The sequence below is a fragment of the Lutra lutra genome, chromosome 11, assembly GCF_902655055.1.
Source record: "Lutra lutra chromosome 11, mLutLut1.2, whole genome shotgun sequence".
NCBI lineage: Eukaryota > Metazoa > Chordata > Mammalia > Carnivora > Mustelidae > Lutra > Lutra lutra.
Window position 1 is genome coordinate 13,832,868 of NC_062288.1, and position 25,757 is coordinate 13,858,624.

Genomic DNA, 25,757 nt, shown 5'->3' on the forward strand with positions numbered 1-25,757 from the left:
TCTCTGCCTCTGCCTGCCACTCTGCCTGCTTGTGAGCGCATGCGCTCGCTCACTCTCTCGTTCTCTCTCCTCTCTCTGACAAATAAATAAATAAAATCTTAAAAAAAAACACACAACTTTCTGAAATAATAGGGTTCTATACATGTTCTGTCTGATACAGTAGCCACTATTTTCAACATTTTTTAAGCCTAATCTTTCTACTCTGCTTATTTCTTTTCTTTCTAGTATGGGAATTTAGTATATGATAAAGAGTATTTTAATTTTGTTTTGAGAAAGAGAGAGAGAACGAGCACACATGCCAGGGGGAAGGGGAGGAGAGGAGAGGGAAAGAGAAAATCTTAAGCAGGCTCCAAGCCCAGTGTGAGCCCTTGAGCTGAAATCAAAAGTCAGACACCCAAAGGACTGAGGCCATCCAGGCACCCCTAACCTGCTTCTTTTACATGCTAATAGCAGTTGTACCCATTTGAAAAACTTGTTGATTACCCTCCCCAAAGGGATATAAAAACCACTTCCCATCAACAAAATGAAGGATAAAAATCACATAATCACAAAAGCGTTTAACAAAATTCAGCATCCTTTCATGATAAAAACTAAACAAACTGAGTACAGAAAGAATATACTTCAACATAATAAAGGCCATTTAAGACAAGCCCACAGCTAACACTGTATGCTCAATGATGAAAAGCTGAAAGCTTTATGTCTAAGATCAGGAACAGAACAATACCCACTCTTACCACTTTTACCCAACATAATACTGGAAGGCCTAACCTGAGCAATTAGGCAAAATAAATAAATAAATGATTTTTTTTTTAAAAAAGATTATTTATTTGACAGAGAGAGAGACACAGGGAATACAAGCAGGGGGAGTGGGAGAGGTAGAAGCAGACTCCCCCCCACCAAGCAGGGAGCCCAATGCGGGGCTTGATCCCAGGATCCTAGAATCATGACCCAAGCCAAAGGCAGATGCTTAACTGCCTGAACCACCCAGGTGTCCCCCAAAATCTTCTTTTTATTTTATTTTATTTTTCTTAAAGATTTTATTTATTTATTTGACAGAGATCACAAGTAGGCAGAGAGGCAGGCAGAGAGAGAGGAGGAAGCAGGCTCCCTGCTGAGCAGAGAGCCCGATGTGGGGCTTGATACCAGGACTCTGGGATCATGACCTGAGCCGAAGGCAGAGGCTTAACCCACTGAGCCACCTAGGCGCTCCCCAAAATCTTCTTTTTAAAACATAAGAAACTGCAGCACACCTAGGTGGCTCAGTCGGTTAAGTGTCAAACTCTTGATTTTACCTCAGGTCGTGATCTCAGGGTCCTGGGACTGAGCCCTGCAACAACTCCTCTATCCGTGGGGAGTCTGCCTGAGGATTTCTCTCCCTCTCCCCCCTCAGGGGGTGTGTGTGCGTGTGCACATGCTCTCTCCCTCTAAAATAAATAAATAAATCTTTAAAAAAGAAAAAAAAAGCATCAAAATCAGAAAGAGGTAAAATTTTCTGTTTGTAGAAAACCCTTCCAAAGATACCACTAGAAGGATGTTAGAACTAATAAACAAATTCAATAAAGTTGCAGGATATAAAATCAACAGTTGACCCGGGAACAATGCAGGAGTTAGGAGAGCCCGAGGCCTCCTGTACAGTTGAAAATCCACCTTTAACTTTTGACTCCCCAAAAACTTTTAACTACCAATAGCCTTCTGTTGACCTGATCCCTTAGCAGTAACATAAACAGTCAGTTAATTTATATTTTGTATATTATATGCATTATATACTGTATTCTTTTAAAAAAGCTATTAAAAAGAAAATGTTATTTAAAAAATCATAAAGAAGGGTGCCTGGGTGGCTCAGCTGGTTAAGTGACTGCCTTAGCTCAGGTCATGATACTGAAGTCCCAGGATCAAGTCCAGCATCAGGCTCCCTGCTTAGCAGAGTTTGCTTCTCCCTCTGACCCTCCCCCTTCTCGTGCTCTCTTTCTCTAATAAATAAAATCTTAAAAATAAATAAATAAATAAGTAAGTAAGTAAATAATCATAAAAAAGAAGAAATACATTTACAGTACTATTTATGGAAAAAAAAAATTCCATGGGGTGCCTGGGTGGCTCAGTGGATTAAAGCCTCTGCTTTGGCTCAGGTCATGATCTCAGGGTCCTGGGATGGAGCCCAGCATCGGGCTCTCTGCTCAGCAGGGAGCATGCTTCCTCCTCTCTTTCTGCCTGCCTCTCTGCCTACTTGTGATCTCTGTCAAATAAATAAATAAAATCTAAAAAAGAAAAAAAGAAAAAAAATTCCATGTATAAGTGGGCCCACACTGTTCAAACCTGTGTTCTTCAAGGGTCAATTGTATTTTTTTTTTCTTTTAAGATTTTATTTATTCGACAGAGATCACAAGTAGGCAGAGAGGCAGGCAGAGAGAGAGGGGGAAGCAGGCTCCCCGCTGAGCAGAGAGCCCGATGAGGCGCTTGATCCCAGGACCCTGAGACCATGACCTGAGCCGAAGGCAGAGGCTTAACCCACTGAGCCACCCAGGTGCCCCAATTGTGTTTCTACAGACTAACAACAAACTGCTGAAAAGAGAAAGAAAATAAATTCATTTATAAACAGCATCAAAATGAATAAAATACTTAGGAATAAATTTAATCAAGTAAGTGAAAGAAACAGATTAAAGAAATTGAAGAAGGCACAAATAAATGGAAAGATATTCAGGGCTAATGAAATGTAAGAATTAGTATTGTTAACACGTCCATACTATACAAAACCATCTACAGAGTCTATGCAATCCCTATTAAATTTCCAATGGCATTTTTCACAGAAACAGAAACCACCACCCTAAAATTCATATGGAACCACAAAGACCCAGAACAGCCAAAGCAATTGTGAAAGAAAAGCAAATTTCGAGACATCACACTTCCTGATTTCAAGCTGTATTACAAAGCTATAGGCCATAGTAATCAAAATAGTATGGTACTGGCATTGGGGGGGGGGGGACAAATCAATGAAACACAGTAAAGGGCCCAGAAATAAATCCACATATATATGGCCAATTAATTTTCAACAAAAGAGGCAAGAATATACAATGGGGAAAAGACACTCTCTTCATAAACGGTGTTGGGAAAACTGGATAGCCACATGCAAAAAAAAAATAAAGAAAGAAAAGAAATTGGACCCCTATCTTACACCAAACACAAAAATCAACTCAAAATGGATTAAAGACTTAAACTTAAGACCTGAAACCATAAAACTCCTAGAAGAAAACACAGGGGATAAGCTCCTTGACTTGGGTTTTGGCAATGGTTTTCATATTTGACACCAAAAACAAAACAAAGCAAAAATAAAAGAATAGGACTATGTTAAACTAAAAAACTATGCTCTGCAAAGGAAACCATCAATAAAATGAAAAGGCAAGCTATGAATGGGAGAAAATATTTGCAAAACACAAATCTAGTAAGTAGTTAACATTCAAAATATCCAAGGAACTCATGTAACTCAAACAGGGAAAACAAAACAAAACAAAACACCCAATTAAAAAGTGGACAAAGGACCTGAACAGATATTTTTGCAAAGAAGACATCCAAACAGCTAACAAGTATCTGAAAAGGCACCCAATATCACTAATCATCAGTGAAATGAAATCCAAAACTACAAAGATATCACCATACCCGCTAGGATATCTATCATCAAAAAGATAAGCAATAACAAATGCTGGTGAGGATGTAGAGAAAAAAGAACCCTTGTACACTGCTGGTGAGAATGTAAACTAATACAGCACTATGAAAAATAATATTGAGAGATTACTCTAGAAGTTAAAAAGAGAACTACGAAGTGATCCAGATATCCCACTTCTGAGTATATAAGCCAAAGGAAATGAAAGTATTAGCTCAAAGAGATACCTGTACTCTCCTGTTCACTGCGGCACTATTCACAATAGCAAGGTACAAAAACAACCCAAGTGTCCATCAACAGATGAATGGATAAACAAAATGTGGTGTGTATACATGGCTGTGTAATGGAATACAATACAGGCTTTAAAAAGGAAGGAAATTCTGCCATTTAGAACAACACAAATAAGCCTAAAAAGCTTTATGCCATGTGAAATAAGCCAGAGAAAGACAAATATGGCACTGTATCACTTATGTATGGAATCTTATAAAAGTCAAACTCACAAAATAAAGGGTGATTTCCAGGAGCTGAGAGGGAGGGGAAAAAAGGAGAAGCTGGTAAAAGGATACAAACTTTCAGTTAGAAGATTAATGAGGTATGAGGATCTAATGTGTAACATGACGACTACAGTTGATAATACTGCATAACTGAAATTAAAAAAAAAAAAAGAACTCTAGCCACACAAAAAAATAAATGTATGAGATGATGGATGTATTACTTGATTATGGGAATCCTTTCACAATATATACATGTATCAAATCATCAAAGTGATACTTTAAATATATTAATTTTGTCAATTATATCTCTTTTTTTTAAAAATTTATTTATTTGGGAACAGGAGAGCATGGGGGGAAGGGGCAGAAGCAAAAACTTGGGCTCCATCAAGGGCCCTGAAATCATGACCTGGGCCCCTGAGGCAAAGGCAGACACCCAACCAATGAGCCACTCAGGTGTCCCTAATTTTGTCAATTATATCTTAATAAAACCAGGAAAAAAATGCCTTCTAAACTGAGAAACAGTAAAGTAGTAGCAATTTTTCAAAAGCCTTTCCCAATCATCCCTCTTGTTACGTTCTCAATCAAAATTCTAAATATTCGTATGTAATTTGCCATATACTGGTATTAGCAGCTCAGTTAACTTTTTTTTTTTCATTTTTTTCAATTAACTATTAACAGTACCATGGCAGCCTCTTAAATTCCTCTCCCTGCTTTAGATATTCCTTCACCCTAGCTAATCCATACTTACTGCAAAATGAACACCTTCCTTTAAGATCTATTCCTTGCAATTCTGTATTTCACCACTATCCTCCACCCATTTACCCAGGCTAGAAATCTTCCCAGATTCCTGATGCCCATACCACATCCCATCAATCCCATCAACTGTCTCGCTTTATCAGTTCTAACTCTACATTCCCGTACACCCACACTTCTAAGCATGTTTCCTACTACTGCTGTAACAAATTATCACAGACATAATGGTTTAGCCACACCAATTTATTATCTTACAGTTCTTGAGGACTGAAATTCCAAAATCAGTCTCATTGGGCTAAAATCAACAACACCAGGGCTTCTTTTCTTCTGCAGTTTCTTGGGAAAATATGTTTCCTTGCCTTTTTCAGCTTCGAAAGGTCCATGCCTTGGCTCTCAGTCCAACAATCTGACCTCTGCTTCCTTTATCACATTTCCTCTTCCTCTGATTCTATTCTCTCATGGCCTTTTCTGACTCTGCTGACCCTCTTGCTTCTTTTTATAAAGATCCTTGTGATTACAAGGCACCCACCTGTACAATTCAGGATAATCTCTTCATCTCAAAATTCCTATTTTAATCAGACCTACAAAGTCTCTTTTGTCACGTAGGTAACATACTAACAGTTTCACAGGGACATCTTTGGGTGGGCCACAATTTCTAATTATTTCTCAAGGTCCCTGTTCTGTTTCAGACCTCATTATCTCCCCTCAGGCTTACCTTATCATCTTAAAAATCTTCCTATCTAGTCTCTCTCTGCTCCAATTATTTCTACAGACACTATAGCTGAACTAATCTTCACTGTTCAGTGAATATTACATGTCCCAAATTCACTCTTTCCTTCTCTTTTTAGTAGCTATTCCAAATCTTCACAAACTGTTCCAAACCTTTCTACCCGTCTTCAAGTTAACAATTTCCAAAGTACTTCTATTTTGCAGAAAAACAAAACAAAACACAAAAATTATTAGGCATGTCTCCTGCCTACAAGCTTAATCTGTATCTCTATCTACCTTACATTTTACCTGAGCTCAGAACAGAGATACTCCTCTTCCTACCCAAGGCTAACTCCTGTACAATGCTAGCAATGTCCTATCTCGAGATCTTACTTCAAAGAGGGTTGGCCACAAATCTGCAGCTTCGGCCTCATCTGGGAGTTTGTCAGAAATGCTGTATTTTAGGCCCCAACCCAGATCTTCCGATTCAGAATCTGCATTTTAGTAAGATCTCCACTAAAGTTTGAGATGCACTATGCTAGGCTCCTCTATGACTTGTGACTTCCACTCTTTGCTATTCATTGACTATTTCCCCTCAAGGATTAAATAATTCAAGTCTCTTAAGATCTTTTAAAACAGATAAAAAAAAAAAACAAGCAAATAATGGCACTCTGATATTTTATCTTTTTCCTCTCCTTCCAATTACAGCCAAATTCTCCTACACACACACCCCCACGTAGCCCTCAAACCACAGTAACTTGGCTTGTATCCTCACCAAAATTACTAAGGTGACCAATCTTTGGGTGGGTGGGGGGGAATAGCAATGCCTGTGATGACAATGCTGACCACACCCCTAAAAACACTTGCTAACCACTTTTACTCTTCTTTTTCCTGATTACTTTCTAACTTCTATGGCTATTTCTCAGTGCTCTCTTAAGATCCCTCTTCTTCACTAAGTTCATCCACCCACAAGAGTCTAATTATGCTATGAATGATTTAAATTATCACGTAAAAGTTGATTACCCCACCAAGTCATCCTCCCTGCTCCCAATTATCCTACATGCATGCAACTTCAACACAGTCCAGATAAAACGATTAAATCCAAAATCCACCCCTTTTCTTCTTACAGATACCCTATTCACAGGCAATGGCAGATTCTAAATTTCTGAAATAGCAAAGATCCAGAAATCATCCTATACCCCACATGGTCCTTTTCCTTTCTTCTTCCACATCCAACTGATCTCCAAGTCCAGCCAATTTTATATCTTAAGCATCTCAACAGTTTCCCAGGCTCTTTGTCCCCAAAGCTATTCTTTCTCATTAGGTCCTGTATCATCTCTGACCTGGCCCAGTCCAACAGTCTCTCTCCGGGTTTCCCACCTCACATCTCTATCCTTTCCAATTTCCTTTCCCTACCACCACCCGAATCTTTCGGTTCCCCCTCTACAAAGCTCTTGACAGTCTTGCACTACATACAAAGACCTTGTGCAGCCAACCCAAAACATACAAAGTCAGGCATAGAAAGCTGTTCTCACATTCCTCTCTTCACCTCTTATATCCGGCTAAGTACAGGGATACTTACCACATCACTTTCAAGCCTTCCCTCATTATGCCAGAGAGCTGGAAATATTCCTCGTCCTATGATCCTACTACTTTGTTCATACCTCATTAGAATAATAATTAGGTAATCTGTCTTCCCCAACTAGACTGAGATCACTGTACCTCCTCCACAGCCCTAACTAGCACAAACCTGGCAAAAGCGGATGCTAGATAAATATTTGTAGAATCAGGGGCACCTGGGTGGCTCAGTGGGTTAAGCCTCTGCCTTCGGCTCAGGTCATGATCTCAGGGGTGCTGGGATCGAGCCCTGCATCGGGCTCTCTGCTCAGCAGGGAGCCTGCTTCCCCCTCTCGCTCTTGGCTTACCTCTCTACCTACTTGTGATCTCTCTCTGTGTCAAATAAATAAATAAAATCTTAAAAAAAAATTTGTAGGTACACTGGTGAGAATATTTCTACTGAACAGAATTCACTTTCCTTAGCCTAATATTAAGGTACTGCATGATCTTCCTGGTTCTATCGAGTTCTGATTCTGCCTAATACTACCATGTCTTTACTCCCACAGACTGAGAATATTCTCTTTCCACCATCTTCTACCGAAGTCCCATCCATCTTCCAAGAATGTAGCTCAAGAGTTCTTACTTATTCACAAAGCCTCATCAACTCCAAGAAGGCTCTCCCTTTCTGTGAACTCCCACTGGGCTTTATCTGCATCTTAAGATCTTAACCATTCATAACTTTGTATTTTAGATATTTACCACACTATTAGACTATATGCTCTTTGTGGCGCAGAAACTAGGTCTAATTCATTTTTTTATCACTCCACAGCCCTTAGCATACCACACAGATGGTAGTCTTTTACTGAGTAAACAAACATACAATAAACCTCACAGTTTACAAAACACTTTTATAGACATTTTTCATTTGACTTGTTCTTCATAGCAACCAAGGTATACAGAAAGGAGATGAGGGAACTAAGAAGAGAGTTAAGAAATTTATTTAGAGTTCAAGAGCTATAAAGAGATAGAGTCAATATGAAGACCACATCTTCCAATTCAAAGCCAGGCACTATATTTTTGTTACCACATCAGACTACATCCTTCCCCTCCATTTATTTAATTCTCATTGTCCTTAAGGATCAACTTGAAGTCCCACCTCCTCTATAATCTCCTCATTTGCTAAAATTACATAATGCTTGTGACACATTGCTTTGTATTTTAAAAACATAAATTGGATTATGCCGTACCTTTGCCTAAAACTCTCCAATAGCTTCTCAATCCATTCAGAATAAAAATAAAAATCTTTATTGTGATCTGAAAGACCCAAACCACCTCTCATCTCTATTACACCCTCCTTCACTCACTATGATCTACAAACACTAACCTCTTTTCTGGTTCTTCAAAAAGTTATGCTTCTTTCCTGACTTGATGTCTTAGCAATACTGTTTTCTCTTCCTGGGATGCTTAAACCACATAGCTGCTCTTTCTTATCATTCAGGGCTCTATTTATCACCCTTATAGGGAGGCTCTCCCACATCAGAAAGATAAATGGGCATATCATATACCCCTCTCCTCCCACCACTGTCATGTTCATCACTATATCCCCAGAACTATGTCTGGTGTGGAATAATCAAAAGGTATTTATTGAATTGATGAATAAAAGAACAAAGAACATGTTTATCAACTACTTTCCTAAATGCTGCCCACAAGCAGAATGCTTTCTGTCACTGCTATCCAGCTAATTAACTAATTAACTAATAGGCACAGGTCCACTGATAAAATTCTATTTAAACTAAGATTTAGAAGACAGAATAACCCTTAGCTAATTAGTTTCTTCATATAAACATTGAGATGACTTTATTATTTTTATTAACAACCAAACCTTTTGCATCCATTATCCCACAGGGATTTAGTAAGTGAAACCAGTTTTTCTATTGTAAAACTATCTTTATTTCTTATTTTTAGTAGCTACAGGGTCCTCTTAATTAAAAAAAATAATAGTCACAGAAGAAATACAAATGGCCAGTGAAGAAAGGTAAATGCTCCCTTCTCTATTATAACCAGAAAAGGCAAAATAAAAGGAGCCATCCATCAGAATAGCATCCATCAGAATGGCAAAAAAATGGAATTTTGAAAATATCAATTATTCAAAAAATACAAAGAAATTGCCACTTATATAAATTATCAGAAGGAATATAAAATTGCACAGACTTTTATATCTATCCAATGCTTTTGATTTGCAACTTCACCTATAAGAACACATCTGACAAAAACACTTACATATGTGTCAAAAAGTTACTACAGATATTCTTAAAAGGATTGGCTGTAATAAAGAAAAAATGAAAAAATAGTACCCAGCAACTGATAGTTAAATAAAGCCTGAAACATTTTATGCAATACTGGAGTTCTATGTAGCCATTTGAAAAGACCTTCAAATCCTACTGCTAAACAAAAGAAGCATGTAAAAAACAATTACGGTATGGTAACATTCTTAATGTTTATGTGTATGTACTTAAGTTTGAATATAAGCATATACACAGGAAGAAGCCATACAACAGCTACTGACATGGTAATATATTTGAAAAGGACATAAAGGGTAGCTTTCACATCTTGCTATGTATGCTTCTGTACTGTTTTCAAGCATCTTGTATATAATTTTTAAATACAGAGCATGGATTTTAAAAAAGGTAACAATTTCAGTGTAGAGAATTGAGAAATACAGAAAAGTTTAAAAATAAACACTAACAGAACTTGCCAATGGTTCTCTTGTAGCCTTTATGCCCTTGATTGCTATTCTGTTATTCCCAAATAAATCCACTTTTGCTAGTAAAAATAAATAAAATTTAAAAATTAAAAAAACAAAAACAAAACAAAACAAAACAAAATCCACCAACAGGGCTCCTGGCTGGCTCAATCAATAGAGCATACAACTCTTGATCTTGGGGTCATGAGTTCAAGCACCATGTTGGACACAGAGATTGCTTTAACAAACAAACAACAAACAATACTCAAAACTTATCAAAAAAAAAAAATAAACACCAACAGGAAAGTTTAAAGATGGACACCAGAAATTACATCAAACTAGAATGTATGGTACAAAGAAACCCTGTCACTTTTTTAATAAAAATAAAAAAGCTTACTCCAGTACACCAATTACTTAACCTTAAAAAAATTAAATTTGGAAAATCATGAGTACTTAAGTAGCACTAATTTAAAAAATACTGTAAACATTAATGCATATACTTTTCATAATAAAAATGTTTCTTCATGCATATTGAGGAAATCAATACAGCTAACCATTACACATACTACAAAATAGGAATCTTCCTCTTTTTCTAGACCCTAGGACAAAAATAAATAATTACACCAGTTCATGTATTAGGGACAACCAAAGCATCCACAATTTTTTTCGATACCAAAAATTAGACCCTGATGGAAACAATTTTAAACAAAAATAAAAGTAGGCATTTATAATAAATTCACAGCCAACATCATTTTGTAGAAAAAAAGACTAAAATGCTTTCCCTATGGGATCAGGATCAGAACAAGGAAATCTAATTTTGCCACCTCTAATCAACACTGTACTTGAGATTCTAGACATTGCAATTAGGCAAGAAAAATAAATAAAAGGAATCCAGACTGGGGGGGAAGGGGGAGTAAAACTATTTGCAGAGGACAATCTTGTACACAGAAAATCCTAAGAAATCTACTAAAAACTATTAGAACTAATAAACAAGTTAGCAAGGCGGCAGGATATGTGATCAATGTAGAAAAATCTACTACAGTTCCATACACTAAGCAATAGACAATTAAATGAAATTACAAAAACAAATCCCATTTCAATAGCCTTAAAATGTAAACATACAAATAAATCTCAAAAAACTTCAAGGACTATACCTGAAAACTTCAAATTACCAATGAAAATATTGAGGGAATATAAATAAATGGAAAGACATTTCATATTGACATATTTGATGACTTAACATTAAGATAGCAATACTCCCAAATGATCTCCAAATTTAGTCCAATTCCAATGAAAATCCAAGCTGCCTTTTTGCACAATTTGGGAGGCTGTTCCTAAAATTCATGTGGATATGCAAAGAACCCTTCTCCTCCTAAGAAAGTGTATAAGATCAAAGCAATGTAAAAGAATGAAGCTGAAAGACTTGCACTGCTTGATTTCAAAAACTACCGCAAAATTAGAAAAAATCAGGACTGTATGATACTGGCATAGGACAGACATGTAAATCAATGGACTAGAACTGACAGTCCAGAAACAAGCCCTCACATTTATGGTCAATGCATTTTCAAAAAGGATGCCAATACAATTCAATAGAGAAAGAAAATTTTTTTTAACAATGATGTTGGCACAAATGGCTTTCCACGCAAGAGAACGTAGTTGGGCCACTTTCTCTCACCATCCACAAAAACTAACTCAAAATAGATCAAAGACTAAACTAAAACTAAAACTATAAAACTCTTTGAAGAAAATATAGGAATAGAGTTTTGTGATGTTCATTTAGGCAAAGTCTTCTTAGATATGACATCAAATCAAAAGCAATGAAAGAAAAAATAAACTGGACTTCATCAAAATTAAAAACTGTGCATTAATGGATGGCAACAGTGATATAATGGGAAAAATTTTTGCAAATCATGTATCTGTACCATAATTTAATTGCTCCCCAATTCACTGTACTTGGGTTGTTCCCAGGTTTGTTTTTTGTTCTTTTTTTTTTTTTCTTAAACTAGGTTGGCATCATTTCTCCCATTTTACAAATAAAAAGACCAGAGCTCAAAAAGGATAAATAAAGTGATTAATAGTGTTCTGCAATGAAAGCACCAGAATTAGTACCTAAATCCACATCTGTATAATTTCTAGTCTTTGCTTTTTCCTTTATGGTAGGTATTTACCCAGTCAACCCAAGAGAGAAGATCTGCCAACTAGATAAGAATCTTCTGGTTGTTCTGTTAACACTTGATCCTAGAAATTCTTTCCTTCTTTTTTTCTTCTTATGGTCCACACGGACTCAAAAGCTAAGTTCTTGCCCAAAGTTTACACTATTAGAATGACCTAAGTGGTTACAAGTAAGTTATACCTAGGGAAGAGTCCTTTTTTTTTTCCCCACTAAATTAAAACGGACTCTCCCAAATACAAGAGTTCTTCTTTCTAGAAGAAATGTCACAGGTATATTAGTACCCAAAATATATAAAGAACTCTAGAGACTCAATGAGAAGCCCCAATTTTTTTAAAAAAGATTTTATTTATTTGACAGAGAGAGAGAGAGAGAAAGAAAGAGACAGCAGGAGAGAGAACACAAGCAAGGGGAGTGGGAGAGAGAGAAACAGACTTCCCACTGAGCAGGGAACCCAAAGCGGGCCTCAATCCCAGGACCCTGGGATCATGACCTGAGCCAAAGGCAGACACTCAATGAATGAGCCATCCAGGCACCGCCCCCCATTTTTTAAAATAGGTGAAGGATTTGAATAAACATTTTCCCAAAAAAGACATATAAATGGCCAATAAACATATGAAAAGATGTTCAGTATCAGTCACTTAGGAAAATGCAAATCAAAAGTACAAGGAGATATCAGAATACCATTTTAAAAACTTGTCAAGATATGTGAAACAATTGTCAAGGACATGGTGAAACTGAAACCTTCATATATTGCTGGTTGGAATATAAAAGCGATGCAGACACTGAGGAAAACAGGTTGGTGGGGCACCAGGATGGCTCAGTCATTAAGGGTCTACCTTCAGTTCAGGTCATGATCCCAGGGTCACTGGGCTCCCTGCTCAGAGAGGAGCCTGCTTCTCCCTCTCCCACTCCCCCTATTTGTGTTCCCTCTCTGGCTGTCTCTCTCTGTCCAATAAAATCTTTAAAAAAAGAAAAGAAAAGAGTTTGGTTAATTCCTTAAAATGTTAAAACACAGAATTACCATATGACCCAGAAATTCCACTCCTAGACATATGCCCAAAAGAAATAAAAACATATCTCATGAAAAAAAAAAAAAAAAAATCTCACGCAAAAACTAAACACAAGCGTTCGAGGAAGTATAATTCGTAATAGTCAAAAACTGAAAACAACTGAAATGTCCATCAACTGAAAATAAAATGTGGAATATTCATACAATGGCATACTATTTTGCCACAAAAAAAATAACCGATGACACATGCTACAACACAGATGAACCTTAAAAACAGTATGCTTAAATGAATTTAGTCAGCCATAAAAAAACATGAATATGATCCTATTTATATGAAATGTCCAAAATGGGCAAATCCATGAGATAAAAAGTGAATTGGTGGTTGCTAGAGGTGAGAATGGGGACTGACTACTAACAGGCATGGAGTTTCTTTTTGAGATGATTAAAATGTTCTAAAATTAGTGGTAATGGCAGCGCAACTCTGAATATACTAAAGGCCACTGACTGTACTAGTTAAAATTGGAGTAAATTGCATGGTAGGTGAATTATATCTCAAAAAATGTTATTTTAAAAACCAGAAAAATTAAATAACATAAAACTGAAATGTTTGTGCTTATTTCCTTTAGTTCCTTATGAAACACTAAAAGTTGAGAAAATAAGAGTCATGACTGACTTTTTGCGGATTTTCTCAGGCAAACAAGTTCTAGTCCACTGAGCACATGAACTGTACTTGTCTTCATGTTTCACTGAACCATGTCCTGATATGTGTTTTTGAAGAGAGAAAAAGGAAAGATGGTAAGAAGTAGAGGGAAGGCTTAATAGTTGATCTGCACAAAGGCACATTCTTTTGATTGGTCCAGCTCTAGTTATGACAAATTTATACTTAAGCCAATATTAGACCCTATTAATATCAGAAGGATTTTTTTTTCAAAGTGTAAGGTGCTGGATATTTTCTTACACAAATCAATTTTGTAACATTTGTTGGGTATCTATTTCCTATCACATGCTGTGGTAAGTGCTTAAGAGACATTAAGATTAAAAAAGAACCCCATGGGACTTACAATCCAGCGGCTGAAGCAAAAAATAAATATTATGTAAATTCTCGTCAAACTACAAAAGCCAGAAGCAGAATAAGTCAAAGAACTAAAAAGGGAAAAAGAAGTCCATGTAGAATTCCATACCCAGCAAAAATATCTTTCAAAATGGAGACTTTTTCAGACAAATAAAATGGCAGAGCTACATTATAAGAAATGTTGAAAGCCAGTTCTCTCAGTAGAGGAAAATACATCAAACTTTGGATCTACATAAAGGAATGAGAAGTGTCTGAAAAGATAGAAATTAAAGCAGATATAAATTATTTTTCTCATTTTTTTCATGTCTAATTAACATACATAAGTCATATATATATACAGAAATAAGACATATGACAAGAATGGCACATAAAAGGAGAAAAATGTAACCATGCTCTTATCATATTATATTACACAAAAAGACAGACTGTGATAAATTAAAGATGCATATTATAAAACCAAAAACAAAATCTTTGTGACCATGAGTTAGGCTTAGTTTTGGGGTGGCAAAAAAATACATGACTCATAAAAGAAAAAAATTGCTACACTGGACTTCATCAAATTCTGCTCTTCAAAATTATGTGAAGGAAGGCAAGCCAGAGAATGAGAAGAACCATCTGCAAAGTATTTGTATATACATATATATATATATATATATATATATGTATATGTATATATGTATATATACATATATGTGTGTGTATATATATATATATATATATATTTGTGTGTATACACACACACACACATATACACTAATGTGACGGAGACAGCAGAGTAGCAGTTGCCAAGGACCACAGGTAGAGTAGGGGACAAACCACAAAGGGGCCACAGGAAACTTTTTGGGATAATTAAATGTTTTTTATCATGACTGTGGTGGTGGTTACACAAGTACATCTATTTGTCAAAATCCATTTAGATGTATATTTAAAATTGGTAAATTATACCTTAATAAAATTGTTTTAATGAACAGATGAAGCATGTCCAATATCTGGGGGGGGGGCAACCAACTCAAATTAATGCGAGTCTGAATATGAGAAATCACTTCTGGATGAAATTAATGAAGACGACACCTCAACTATGACTGGAAGAATGGCCAAGTAGGATTAGCCTGTTGAAGGAAGGGCATAAACTAAAGTGTAGGGAACCTGTAATTCCATGTTTTCAAAATAGTAAGGAGTCCAGTTTGTACTGTGATCAGCATATTTACTGAGAAATAAGGGAAGTTTGGGTCTGTCTCAGGTAAGGAATTCTTACCCAGTTCAAGAATTTGAACTGACATTTGAAGAATCTGAACTGGTAATATTCACATTACAGTAAGTGTTCATATTCATATTCATATATTCATATTACAGTAAGTGCCCAGTTCAAGAATTTGATTCTGTAAGTATGTAAGTATGATTCTGTATGTATGTAAGTAAGTATGTTTTAGAGAAAAATGAAGGACTCAAAATGGCATTTTAAGATTAATATGAATGCAGAAAACAGGAGAGGCTTGAAGAGGAAAAACCCAAAGTAATCAGATCCAACAATAAACATAAACAAAGGGGTTTCAAACCAAGTAAGAGTAGATAAAGACCACTACAAAAGGACAAACAGAACAAGCAATTCACAAGAACTGGGGAAAGAGAAGAGGTTAAGTATTACTAAAGTTTTGGCACTGAGTGCCTGGGAGCAACTACTGTAACTTAAGATACATGAACATAGACATATGTCAACAGTTCTTTTTTTTTTTTTTAAGATTTATTTACTTACAACAGAGGAAGATAGCAAGAGAGGGAACACAAGTATGGGAGAGCTGGAGAGGGAGAAGCAGGCTCCCCGCTGATGCTAAGCAGGGAGCCCGATACGGGTCTTGATCCCAGGACACTGGCATCATGACCTGAGCAGATGCTTAACAACGGAGCCACTGAGGTACCCCCCAAGTCAACAGTTCTTAAAACAAAACACTTTGAGGTGCCTGGGTGGCTCAGTCAGTTAAGCATCTGCTTTTGGCTCAGGTCATAATCTGAGGGTCCTGCAACTGAACCCTGCATCAGGCTCCCTGCTTAGCAGGGAGTCTGCTTCTCCCTCTCACTTTGTGCCAACTCTCCCCTTCTCAGGTAAATAAATGTGTAAAAAAAAAAAAAAAAAAAAAAATCTTTAAAAACAAAAGAAACCAAAACATTACATAAACAATGTTAAAGAACAAAAGATAAATTCATGAAAAATACTTGTTATGCCACAAGACAGTTAATATCTCTAACATAGAGAAAGCTCTTATAAATTAGTAACAGAAATGAATCAAGAAATTAAAACATTCAATAAACAGATTAAAATAAATTCAGTCTAATTAAATAAATGCAACTGGAAAAATAGCGTACCTGACAACTCTAAGTGATGATGGAACTGAGGAAATGAGCATTGGCACATTGTTGGGAAACAAAAATTGGTAAAAGCCTTCTGAAGGGCAAAATGACACAGTATCAAAATTACAAATGTGTATACCATTTTTGACCCAACAATTTTACCGCCAAGAAATCCAACATATAAGGAGATAAGGGGACAAATGTGCACACCAACTATTTGCAACAGATACATACACATCTCAAAAATTTTGAAAATAAAAAACTAGGAGTCTAACAAAATGGACTTGGCCAAACAGATTACAGCACATCCATACTACAAAATACCAGACGCCAACAAGAACATAGTACAGAGCATGGCATATAAAGTAGCATTGTAATATGTTCCTATAATTCCTAAGATTTACATAAAATCTTTTGTCCCAATGCATACATGCAGAGGAAAATCTAGGAAGAATGTTATTTAAAACTTCAAAAATGATCATCTCAGGTGGTTGGATTCAGTACGACTTTTAATCTCTCACTCTTCTGTACTAACTGAAAACTTCCACCTTGAGCCTGTAGTATCTTTGTGAACAGGTGAAAAATAATGAAGAGCAGTATCAGAAAAAGAAATGACTCCAAGAAAGGTGAAATAATTAATTTAATGTTAGATAAGTTTGGAGAGTCAATAAAATATCTCAATGAAAGTGCCCCATGCAAGTGAAAACGCAGAAGAGTGGGGAGACTGCAGCCCATTAACTACTTTCGGTTTTCAGTTCCTCTCACTACCTTTTTCATTTCCATTTTATAAATCCTAGTTTTTTTTTTAAAGATTATTTTTTTTTAAGATTTTATTTATTTATTTGACAGAGAGAAATCACAAGTAAGCAGAGAGGCAGGGAGAGAGAGAGGAGGAAGCAGGCTCCCTGCTGAGCAGAAAGCCCGATGTGGGGCTTGAACCCAGGACCTGGGATCATGACCTGAGCCGAAGGCAGCGGCCCAACCCACTGAGCCACCCAGGCGCCCCTAAATCCTAGTTTTTAAACCAGCAAAGGGAAAAAAAGAAAAAGGGGGGGCAAACCAAGAAAGAGACTCTTTACAGAGAACATGGTTACCAGAGGTGGGGGGGGAGTCAGGGAAAGGATTAAATAGGTGATGCAGATTGAGCGCCCTTGTTGTGATGAGAGCCTGGTGTTGTAGGGAACCATTAAATCACTATCCTGTACACCTGAAACAATATTACACTGTATGTTAACGAATTGGAATTTAAATAAAAACTAAAAAAATGAATAAAATAAATTCTAGTTTTTAATCCTCCAATCTACATTTATTTTGTTTCCAAAATATACTAAGAAAACTAGATTCTCTCACAATTTAGACGTGTGGAAATTCAAGGAACAAAAAAAATCACTACAAACAAGTAATATTTCCGACTCTAGCCTGATACTTTTGCTTCTAACATCCACTCTAAAGTTTACAAATATCTACCTGTAAAACAAAGCCAAGCAAAAACAACAACAATAAAAATTTAAGTGCTATTCATAGAAAAAGCAGAGAATAAGAGATCAAAATTATCTAAAATATGAATATTAATATTAATTTCAACTGATTTTTGAGAAATAGCTATAATTTTTCAGAGAGTAAATATAGTTTGGCATACGGTTTGTTCAGAAAATCTTCACGAAGAAAACATATCACTTATCTTGATTAGTACAGCAGAATGCAAATACAAACACTAGGTCTGAATTTATTCTATTCACACTAGAAGTGACTCCTAGCATCCTCAACTCATTCCAGTAAAGCAGCAGCTGGAAAGAGAAGGTTCTTAAATTCTCTCCTTACCAATCACTTCACCTATCCTAAAGTATATGTGAACCAAAACAGCAAGTAAGTTCAGAGATACAACTGCAATCTGTGCAAAGTTGGTTTGCATTAATCTGTGGAGAAAAATGCTATTTAAACTGATTCACCACTAGTAAACACACATTAAAATTTGTCCTCCAGGAGCTTACAGTCTAGTAGAGAAAATACAAATGTAGCCAGCCAAGTAATCAGAATATTAAATAGAATTTTTTAAAGCTCTATAACAAAGATAAAGCAAAGTGCCATAGGAATGTAAGAATGAACTTTTTCTACATGAATGGAGCAAGATCTCGGGATGGTTGAATTGGAGCTGGGTTTTGAATGCAAAGCCTGAAGCAGAGAAGAGGGGGGAAAGGGCATTTCAAGGTAAAAGAACAGCAAGAGTAAAACTACAGAGAAATAAAAGTGCCTCTAAAAATAGAATTCTGATAGAATGGGGCCAGTTCATAAAAGGCATTACCTGACAACACACTGGAAAGTCTGGACTGTGGAAGTGACGCAATCTGACCAAGACCTTAAGAAAATTCTCCTTTAAAAGAATGAATTGGGAAGAAAGGAATTGACGAACAGCAAAGAAAAGAATGGTAACAGAAAGTCTGATTAAAAACAAAGGCCTAAACTGAGTTGCTGAAAATGGAAATGGGATAAATATTAGTGTTAGAACAAATAAATGATAAAGACTGTGCAGATGTAAATGCTGGGTAAAGTTTGGTCAGAGAAGGAACAAAACACAAGGCCATGTTGAGAATGAAATAAGTGATTACAGATTTGGAGACTTAAGACTTCACCTAAATTTCCATTCCTTCTGAGTGTTTCTGCATTTATTCTAGTATCCTACATATCTGACATTTTTAAAAAACATTTTAAGCATAACATTCACCTAAGGATACTCATGATTTAGTTCTATTAAGTACAAATCAAATCAGCAGCATTTTATGAGTTAATAGGACCTTTTTTCCTTATTCTGAAATGTCTTCATTTTATATATTTCTGCACACAGTTTTTAGGACAATTACATTAAATAAACCATGACAGAGGTACCCCATACCATACACAAGTAAGTACTAGTAACTTCACTAATTTACACCTACCGGTCCACCCATCTTTAGACTCCCAGGTCGCTATACTACTCCATAATGGAGGCTTCTGCTGCTTCTCAGTGGAAAAGAATCTCACAGAATCTCCGTTAAGTTAATAAACAGAACCAATTAAAAAAATAAATAAATAAATAAATAAATAAACAGAACCAATTAACAGTATATATAACAATTTAGTGTCCTGTTTGTAACTGATCTGACTAGAGTGACTTCAGATCAAGATATCCCACTGCAAAAACAAACAAACAAACAAAAAACAAAAACCTGTCAATAACTAAATATAATTAAAGTCTTCAAGGACATGTTTTTAGACTCATACTCATAAAAGCTACAAGTTAATGAACCAAAAGAATCTCTAGAAGAATTTGTTTTTTACAATTCTAAAAATGCTGCAAAAAACGGTCATGTAAAAGAAATTGATACATAAATACCCAAACAGGAGATGAATTTTAGCAAAACAGATCACTACTTGAAGGGGTCAGCTCCCTTGAATGCCATGACAGTATCAATATCTAGTATCAAGAGCACATCACTTCAGGGGCGCCTGAGTGGCTCAGTGGGTTGGACCTCTGCTTTCCGCTCAGGTCAGGATTTCAGGGTCCTGGGATTGAGCCCCACATCGGGTTCTCCGCTCAGCAGGGAGCCTGCTTCCCCCGCCCCCTCTGCCTACTTGTGATTTCACTCTCTCTGTAAAATGAATAAAATAAAATCTTTAAAAAAAAAAAAAAAAGCACATGTCACTTCAGTCAGCCCAGGGTTTGAATCCAAGCTGACTTCGGAACAAATCACTTCTATTTTTTGGAGCTTCAGTTTCCCCATCTATCAGTAGAAATGTAGGAGGTGAATGTATGTTGTTAAGTATTTATCAATGCCTGGCACATGGTAAGACCCAAATGTCAGTACCATTCCCTCCCTTCAAAAACAGCTCTACTACACTCTCACATGACAGGAACTAAATAAGACCAAGAAAAATCTTCATACTATGGTTTGAATACTATTTTCAATGTGCATGCATCTCCTTAAAATATCTATGCTGACAAGTCATTAATACATAAGGTCCGTGTGGGCTGGTAAAAGATCATACTGCTCTTTCTTATAGCATAACACATGGTCTCTATTAAATACTTATACAATCCAGGCCCACAATATTTCATAGGCTCAGTAAACTCCATCATCCCTTCATTTACCCATTCAACAATTATTAAGCAATGACTTCTGCCAAATACTATGCTGAACACTAGGGATACAATGGTGGGTTAAGACAGGATAGCTGCCTTCAGAGCTCAAAATCCAGCAGACTATTCATCAAATAACACAGGCCACTTAAGACATTGCTAAATTCTTAGAGTAAAACTTTTTGCACTAAACTGGACAAATGAGTTCAATTAACTGTTCCTAAACAGTAATAACACACTTGCTGTATTTAAAAATTTTTAATTTTTCCAATCAGCTATGTTAGGTGTAAATTCTGGGCCCTAAATTTTAAGCAGGACAGCTGACAAACAGATATAATGTGAAAAATCTGAAAACCATACCTCATGACAAATGAAGTTTTTGGACCCAAGAAGGAAAGACTCAGAAGACTTGCAAGTGTCTTACATTTTTAAAAAGTAGTAAGTAGCACACAGTTGAGTTTGCTCTGGTTAAACTTGAAGCAATGGATAGAAAGTTATACGGAAGGAGATTTCGGTTTCAATGTGAAGGGTTCTAATAATTCAAACTATTCAATAATAATTCAACCACATTACATTTCCATAATAATCTATAGTATTTCTATACTATACAAAACATAAATTTTCACTTAATCCTTGAAATCATCCAAAAAAACGCCACAAGTATTTCCCTGTTACAGTTTAGGAAACTGAGTCTCTAAGGGAGGGTCTTGCTAAGATACTGGGGCAAAGCAGTCCAGTCTAGAACTCTCAAGTCCCAAATCTAATGGAAGAGGCTGTCTCAAAGTAATGTCTTTCCATGTCTAGATGTATTTAGGCACACAACAAATGGACAGCTGTCTGGAATGTTGGCCGAGATACTCTTAAGCTTTGTCCAAATCCAATCCTTTAGAAATACCGGTGGTAAGTATAAAAACCATGAAAAGATTCAGCAATGAATGGTCCTCTAGAATGCAATCTTCATGAAGGCAAGGACCTCAGCTTCCTTCATTAATCTATTCCAGGCCCTGGAACAGTAACTAGCATATGATGTGCTGAGTAAATATTTGCTAAATACAAATAATACTAATCATACATGACACTACTCCACGATATATATAAAATACCTGCGACTATTAAGGGCAGGACCTTGCTGAAGTATCCAGCAACTAAAAATTCAAATAAACACAAACCTAATTTCTTAAAATTGCATCAAACACTCAAAACTGCTATCTAAAGTCCTGAGACTTAACCTAATCAGTTTTCAAAAACAATGTTAATTGCAAAAAACAAACAAAACAATAAAAAAATGCAAACTTCTGGCAAATCTAAAATATTTTAAAAGTAAAATGCAAGGAGTGATATAAAGATATAAAGGCTAAATTTGGTGACCTGAGTTATCAGTGTTGATAGACCTTTCCTTAAAGCATCTACTAGCATTTTAAGTGTACTGAACATTGTAAGAATGAAGAGATTTGTACAGCTGCTTTCATTTAAGGACAAACTCACAACCAGATCTCTATTTGCATCCCATCTTGACAAATATTTACTAGGCTGACACTTCAAAGAGATCCGGTAATTTTACAGGTACATGCACTGAGATTCAACGTAACGTCTACTCAGAAGTACTTGCATCCACTTGGCATTACTGAAAACTAAGACCAACAGGAAAAACACAACCAGCGAAAAGTCATTTTTTAATATTCTATACACTAAACTATAAGAATTTTCAGACAGCTCAAGAAATAGAACCTCCAAAATATTCAAAAGTTATTTTTAATTAATTTTGCTTAACAGGTATGCATAGATCAATGCTCATACTTTTCCTGAAGAACAGAATTATATAACAAGGTATAACAACTACATAAAAGATTTACTCCAATTTTGCTAGGTTAAATTATACCTTTTAAAGATTTCTGAACAATGATCGTGATATTTAAAAATATAGCTAACTTTAAAGTAAATGTAAGTAGTAATTTAATATAATAGTAAACAGTGTAATACTGTAACGGCGAACAAGACCATTCACTTGGTTACACCAATTAATTATACGTTATTAGCAACTGGGTGTCATCACAAACCAACAGTGAAACCACAATCTTGTCATTTTTTTTAACACTTAAAAAACCATTCCACACAAGAATATCACAAAATGAGCATCTTCCTTAAGAATTTAGAACTGTAAGTTTCCACATAAGCTTTTTTCACATATTAAAAGAATAAACTCTAGAGAAAGGCTGCTTTTTCCATCGCTGTATTCATCAGCTGCAACATTTGCAATCCACATCTAACTCTGACATCAGCGAGTGATTCCGAGTCTCCTCCACAATATGTGGGTCCGTCCCTAAATCTCCAAAGATGAAACCTCTTCAGAGAGCTTTCCAAAATTATGACAAATTAAACCACCTCTAGGTTTTCCCAAAGAAACTGCTGGAAATGCAAAGAGCAGTTGAGAGAAACCCCGTTAATATGTTAATGCAACAAGTTTAAAAAAAACTCTGGGAACTCTTTCTGCGAAATGTTCCCTGGCACAGCGAGGAGAACAACTCTGCTGGACCTGTTGCTTTGTCCCTTCACCCCACTAAAAGGTGTCCTAGGCGCGCGAAAACGCTTCTCCCTACTTGAACCCGGCCTGAAGTTGGTTTTCTAGCGCCGGTGGCCGACTTGGGCGGCTCGGAAAAGGCCAATTACCACTTCGCCAGCCTCCCGGGGAACAGGTCGGCGCAGCAAAGGACGAACGCCCGGGGGGGCGGACTCACCTGATCACGGGGCTGTAGGGGCTCCGGGAGCGGCGCCAGCTGCTGCTGCTGTACGGGCTGGGGGACACGTCGCCGCCCCGCTCGTAGGAGCTGTGGCGGCTGTAGCTGGGGGAGCGGCGGCGGCTGTAGGGGCTCGGGGAGCGCGGCAGCCGCCGAGAGTACGGGCTGCTGCCACCTCCTGCCGGGCTGGGGGACTTTCGGCTCCTCAGGCTCTGCGAGGCCCTGTGGGACACCGGGCTGTCGTCCCGACCTCCCAGCGGGCTCAGGGACCGCTGCCGCCGCCTGTAGGCCTTGGGCTCGCTCTTGTCCTCCCGGTAGGCCTTGGGCGGCTCCTTGTAGGCCGAAGGCGGCTCCTTGGACGACTTAGTCCGGCTCCGGTGGGCCTTCAAGTCTCGATCTTTGCGGCTGCTGCTGCTGCTAGACGTGGCCGAGGCGCTTTTCCGGCGGCCGCCGCTGCTGCTGCTGCTGCCGCTCTTGGCGGCCTCGGCCCGCTCCTCGCCGCTGTGGCTGTGGCGGCTGCGGGACTTGGAGGCGTCGCTGCCGCCGCGCTGCCCATCCCGCCGCCGGTGCTCGCGGTGGCGCTCCTTGCTGCGGCCGCTGCTGCTGCGGCGGTCCCGGCGGGGCCTGCGCTCCGACCCCTCCCCGCGCCGCTGGGTGCCGGAGGAGGAGGCCGGACTCCCGCCGCTGCCCCCCGTTCCCCCGGCAGCCGTCGCCGCCGTTGCCGCGCTGGCCCCCCCCAGCAGCAGCCCCTGCTCGGACTGGGAGCTCACATCCTCGTATTCCACCAGCGGGGTCACACCCCCGCCGCTACTAGCACCGCCACCGCCGTCCTGCTGCGGCTGGGGCAGCGAGAAGACCCGACGCTTCTCCGCCTCCTGCCCGGCGCGGGGCCCGCGGCGCCGCTTCTGCCGCCCTCCTGCGCGCCTCTTGCCTCTCGCCAGCCGCTTGACCTCCAGAGGGGGGCCCGGGCTGAAGCAAGAGGAGGAGGCCGCGGCGGCGGCGGCTGCGGCGGCGGCCGTGCCGGGAGCAGCCAGGAAGAGCAGAGGCGGCGGGGGCGGCGGCGGTTGCAGGAGCTGCGGCTGCAGGAGCGGCAACAGCAGCGGCGGCTGCTGAGGGGACAGGAATCGCCTCCGCTTGCGGCGTTCCTCCAACTTCTTCTCCGCCCAGCTCAGGCCCCCGCCTCCCCCCAGCGCCGTGTCCGAGCTGCTCGGCATCGCCTAGAGCCCGCCGCAGAGCGCGGCGCGGGTGCGGCCTCCTCCCGGGTCAGATCCTGGCCATCTCCCCCGCCGGAAACGGGAACTGCTGCGGCGGCGGAGGGACACCGAGCGCCAGGTCCGGCCAGAAGACACGCCACGATAATCCGGGTCAGGACTCGGGTCCCTGGGTTCCAGGTCACAGTCGGGTATGCAGCGGCCTCCGGGCCTGAGGGAAGCAGGAATCCGGGTGGCAGAGCTCGCGATCGTGCTCGTCGTCCTATCCTCAGCAGCAAAAACACCAGATGCGCCGGGCGCTGACCTGCGGGGGAGTCCGGAGTCCTCCAAGTGCCCCCGGGGGTGGGGGAGCGGCCTCGGCCGCGCTCTCGGCTCGGGCAGCGCAACGCGGAAGTACCACCTTCGTCTCCGCTTCACTCCATCGCGCCCTGACGTTGGGTGCGAGTTCAGGGGAGGGGAGTGGGCGAGACAACAACACGCCTCCGCCGCCGCCGCCTCCTCCGCGTCGACGTCGTCCTCCTGTGGTGGCGGCGACACACGGCGGGTGCCTCGGAAGTGGCCTGGGCCTGACAACAACTCCCGGCCTACGGCCTCGCGCACTCTGCCGCCCGCAGGGACGGGCGGCGGGGCGGGGCGAGGCGGGGGCGACCGGGCTGCGGCTCACGGTTGGGGCAGCGAGTGTGCGGGGCTGGGCGGGGGGCTGTTTCCGGGGAGATAGGGGCGGGGAGGGGGAAGTTTCTGAGCCTGTGGCGGTGGGTACGGGCCCTGACTTTCTTCTTCCTTCGCCGCCGCCGCGAACAGAGGTGGCGGAGCTCCCCTTTCCTCCGCTCCCCCCCCTCCACGAGGAGGCTCCTGGTGTGCGCGGCCGGCCCCGGCTCGCTCCTCCCCTTCCCTCTCCGATCCTCGTCAAGGAGGAGGGAGGGCGACGGGACTTGCTGGTTGGGCCCTAACCTCCACAACCCCTCCTTCTCGCCTCGCTCTTTCGGCCTTTCCCCTCGGCCCTGACGCAAGGCCGGGGGCGCGCACGCACGTCACGCTCCGAGAAAGCCGAAGGTGAGTGGTGTTGGGGCAAAGGAGGCGGGAACAAAGTTGCCGCGCACCGGCGTGCTCGCTCCCGCCAGAGACGGGCGCGCGGACCGGAAGTGGCGTAATGTAGAAACGGCTCCACTTCCGGTGAGGGTGGGACT

At 39.7% G+C, this 25,757-nt stretch overlaps 1 protein-coding gene across 2 annotated transcripts in view; it reads right to left on the reverse strand.

Annotated features, from left to right (window-relative positions):
* The window catches only part of CDK13 (cyclin dependent kinase 13), a 123,982-nt gene extending 99,409 nt beyond the window's left edge, over positions 1-24,573 (reverse strand). For both annotated transcript variants that reach the window (XM_047695534.1, XM_047695533.1), the window contains exon 1: positions 23,360-24,573. In XM_047695534.1, coding sequence (XP_047551490.1) covers positions 23,360-24,573 — 1,214 coding nt within the window. The remainder of the gene's footprint in view (positions 1-23,359) is intronic.
* Between the last annotated feature and the right edge of the window lie 1,184 nt (positions 24,574-25,757).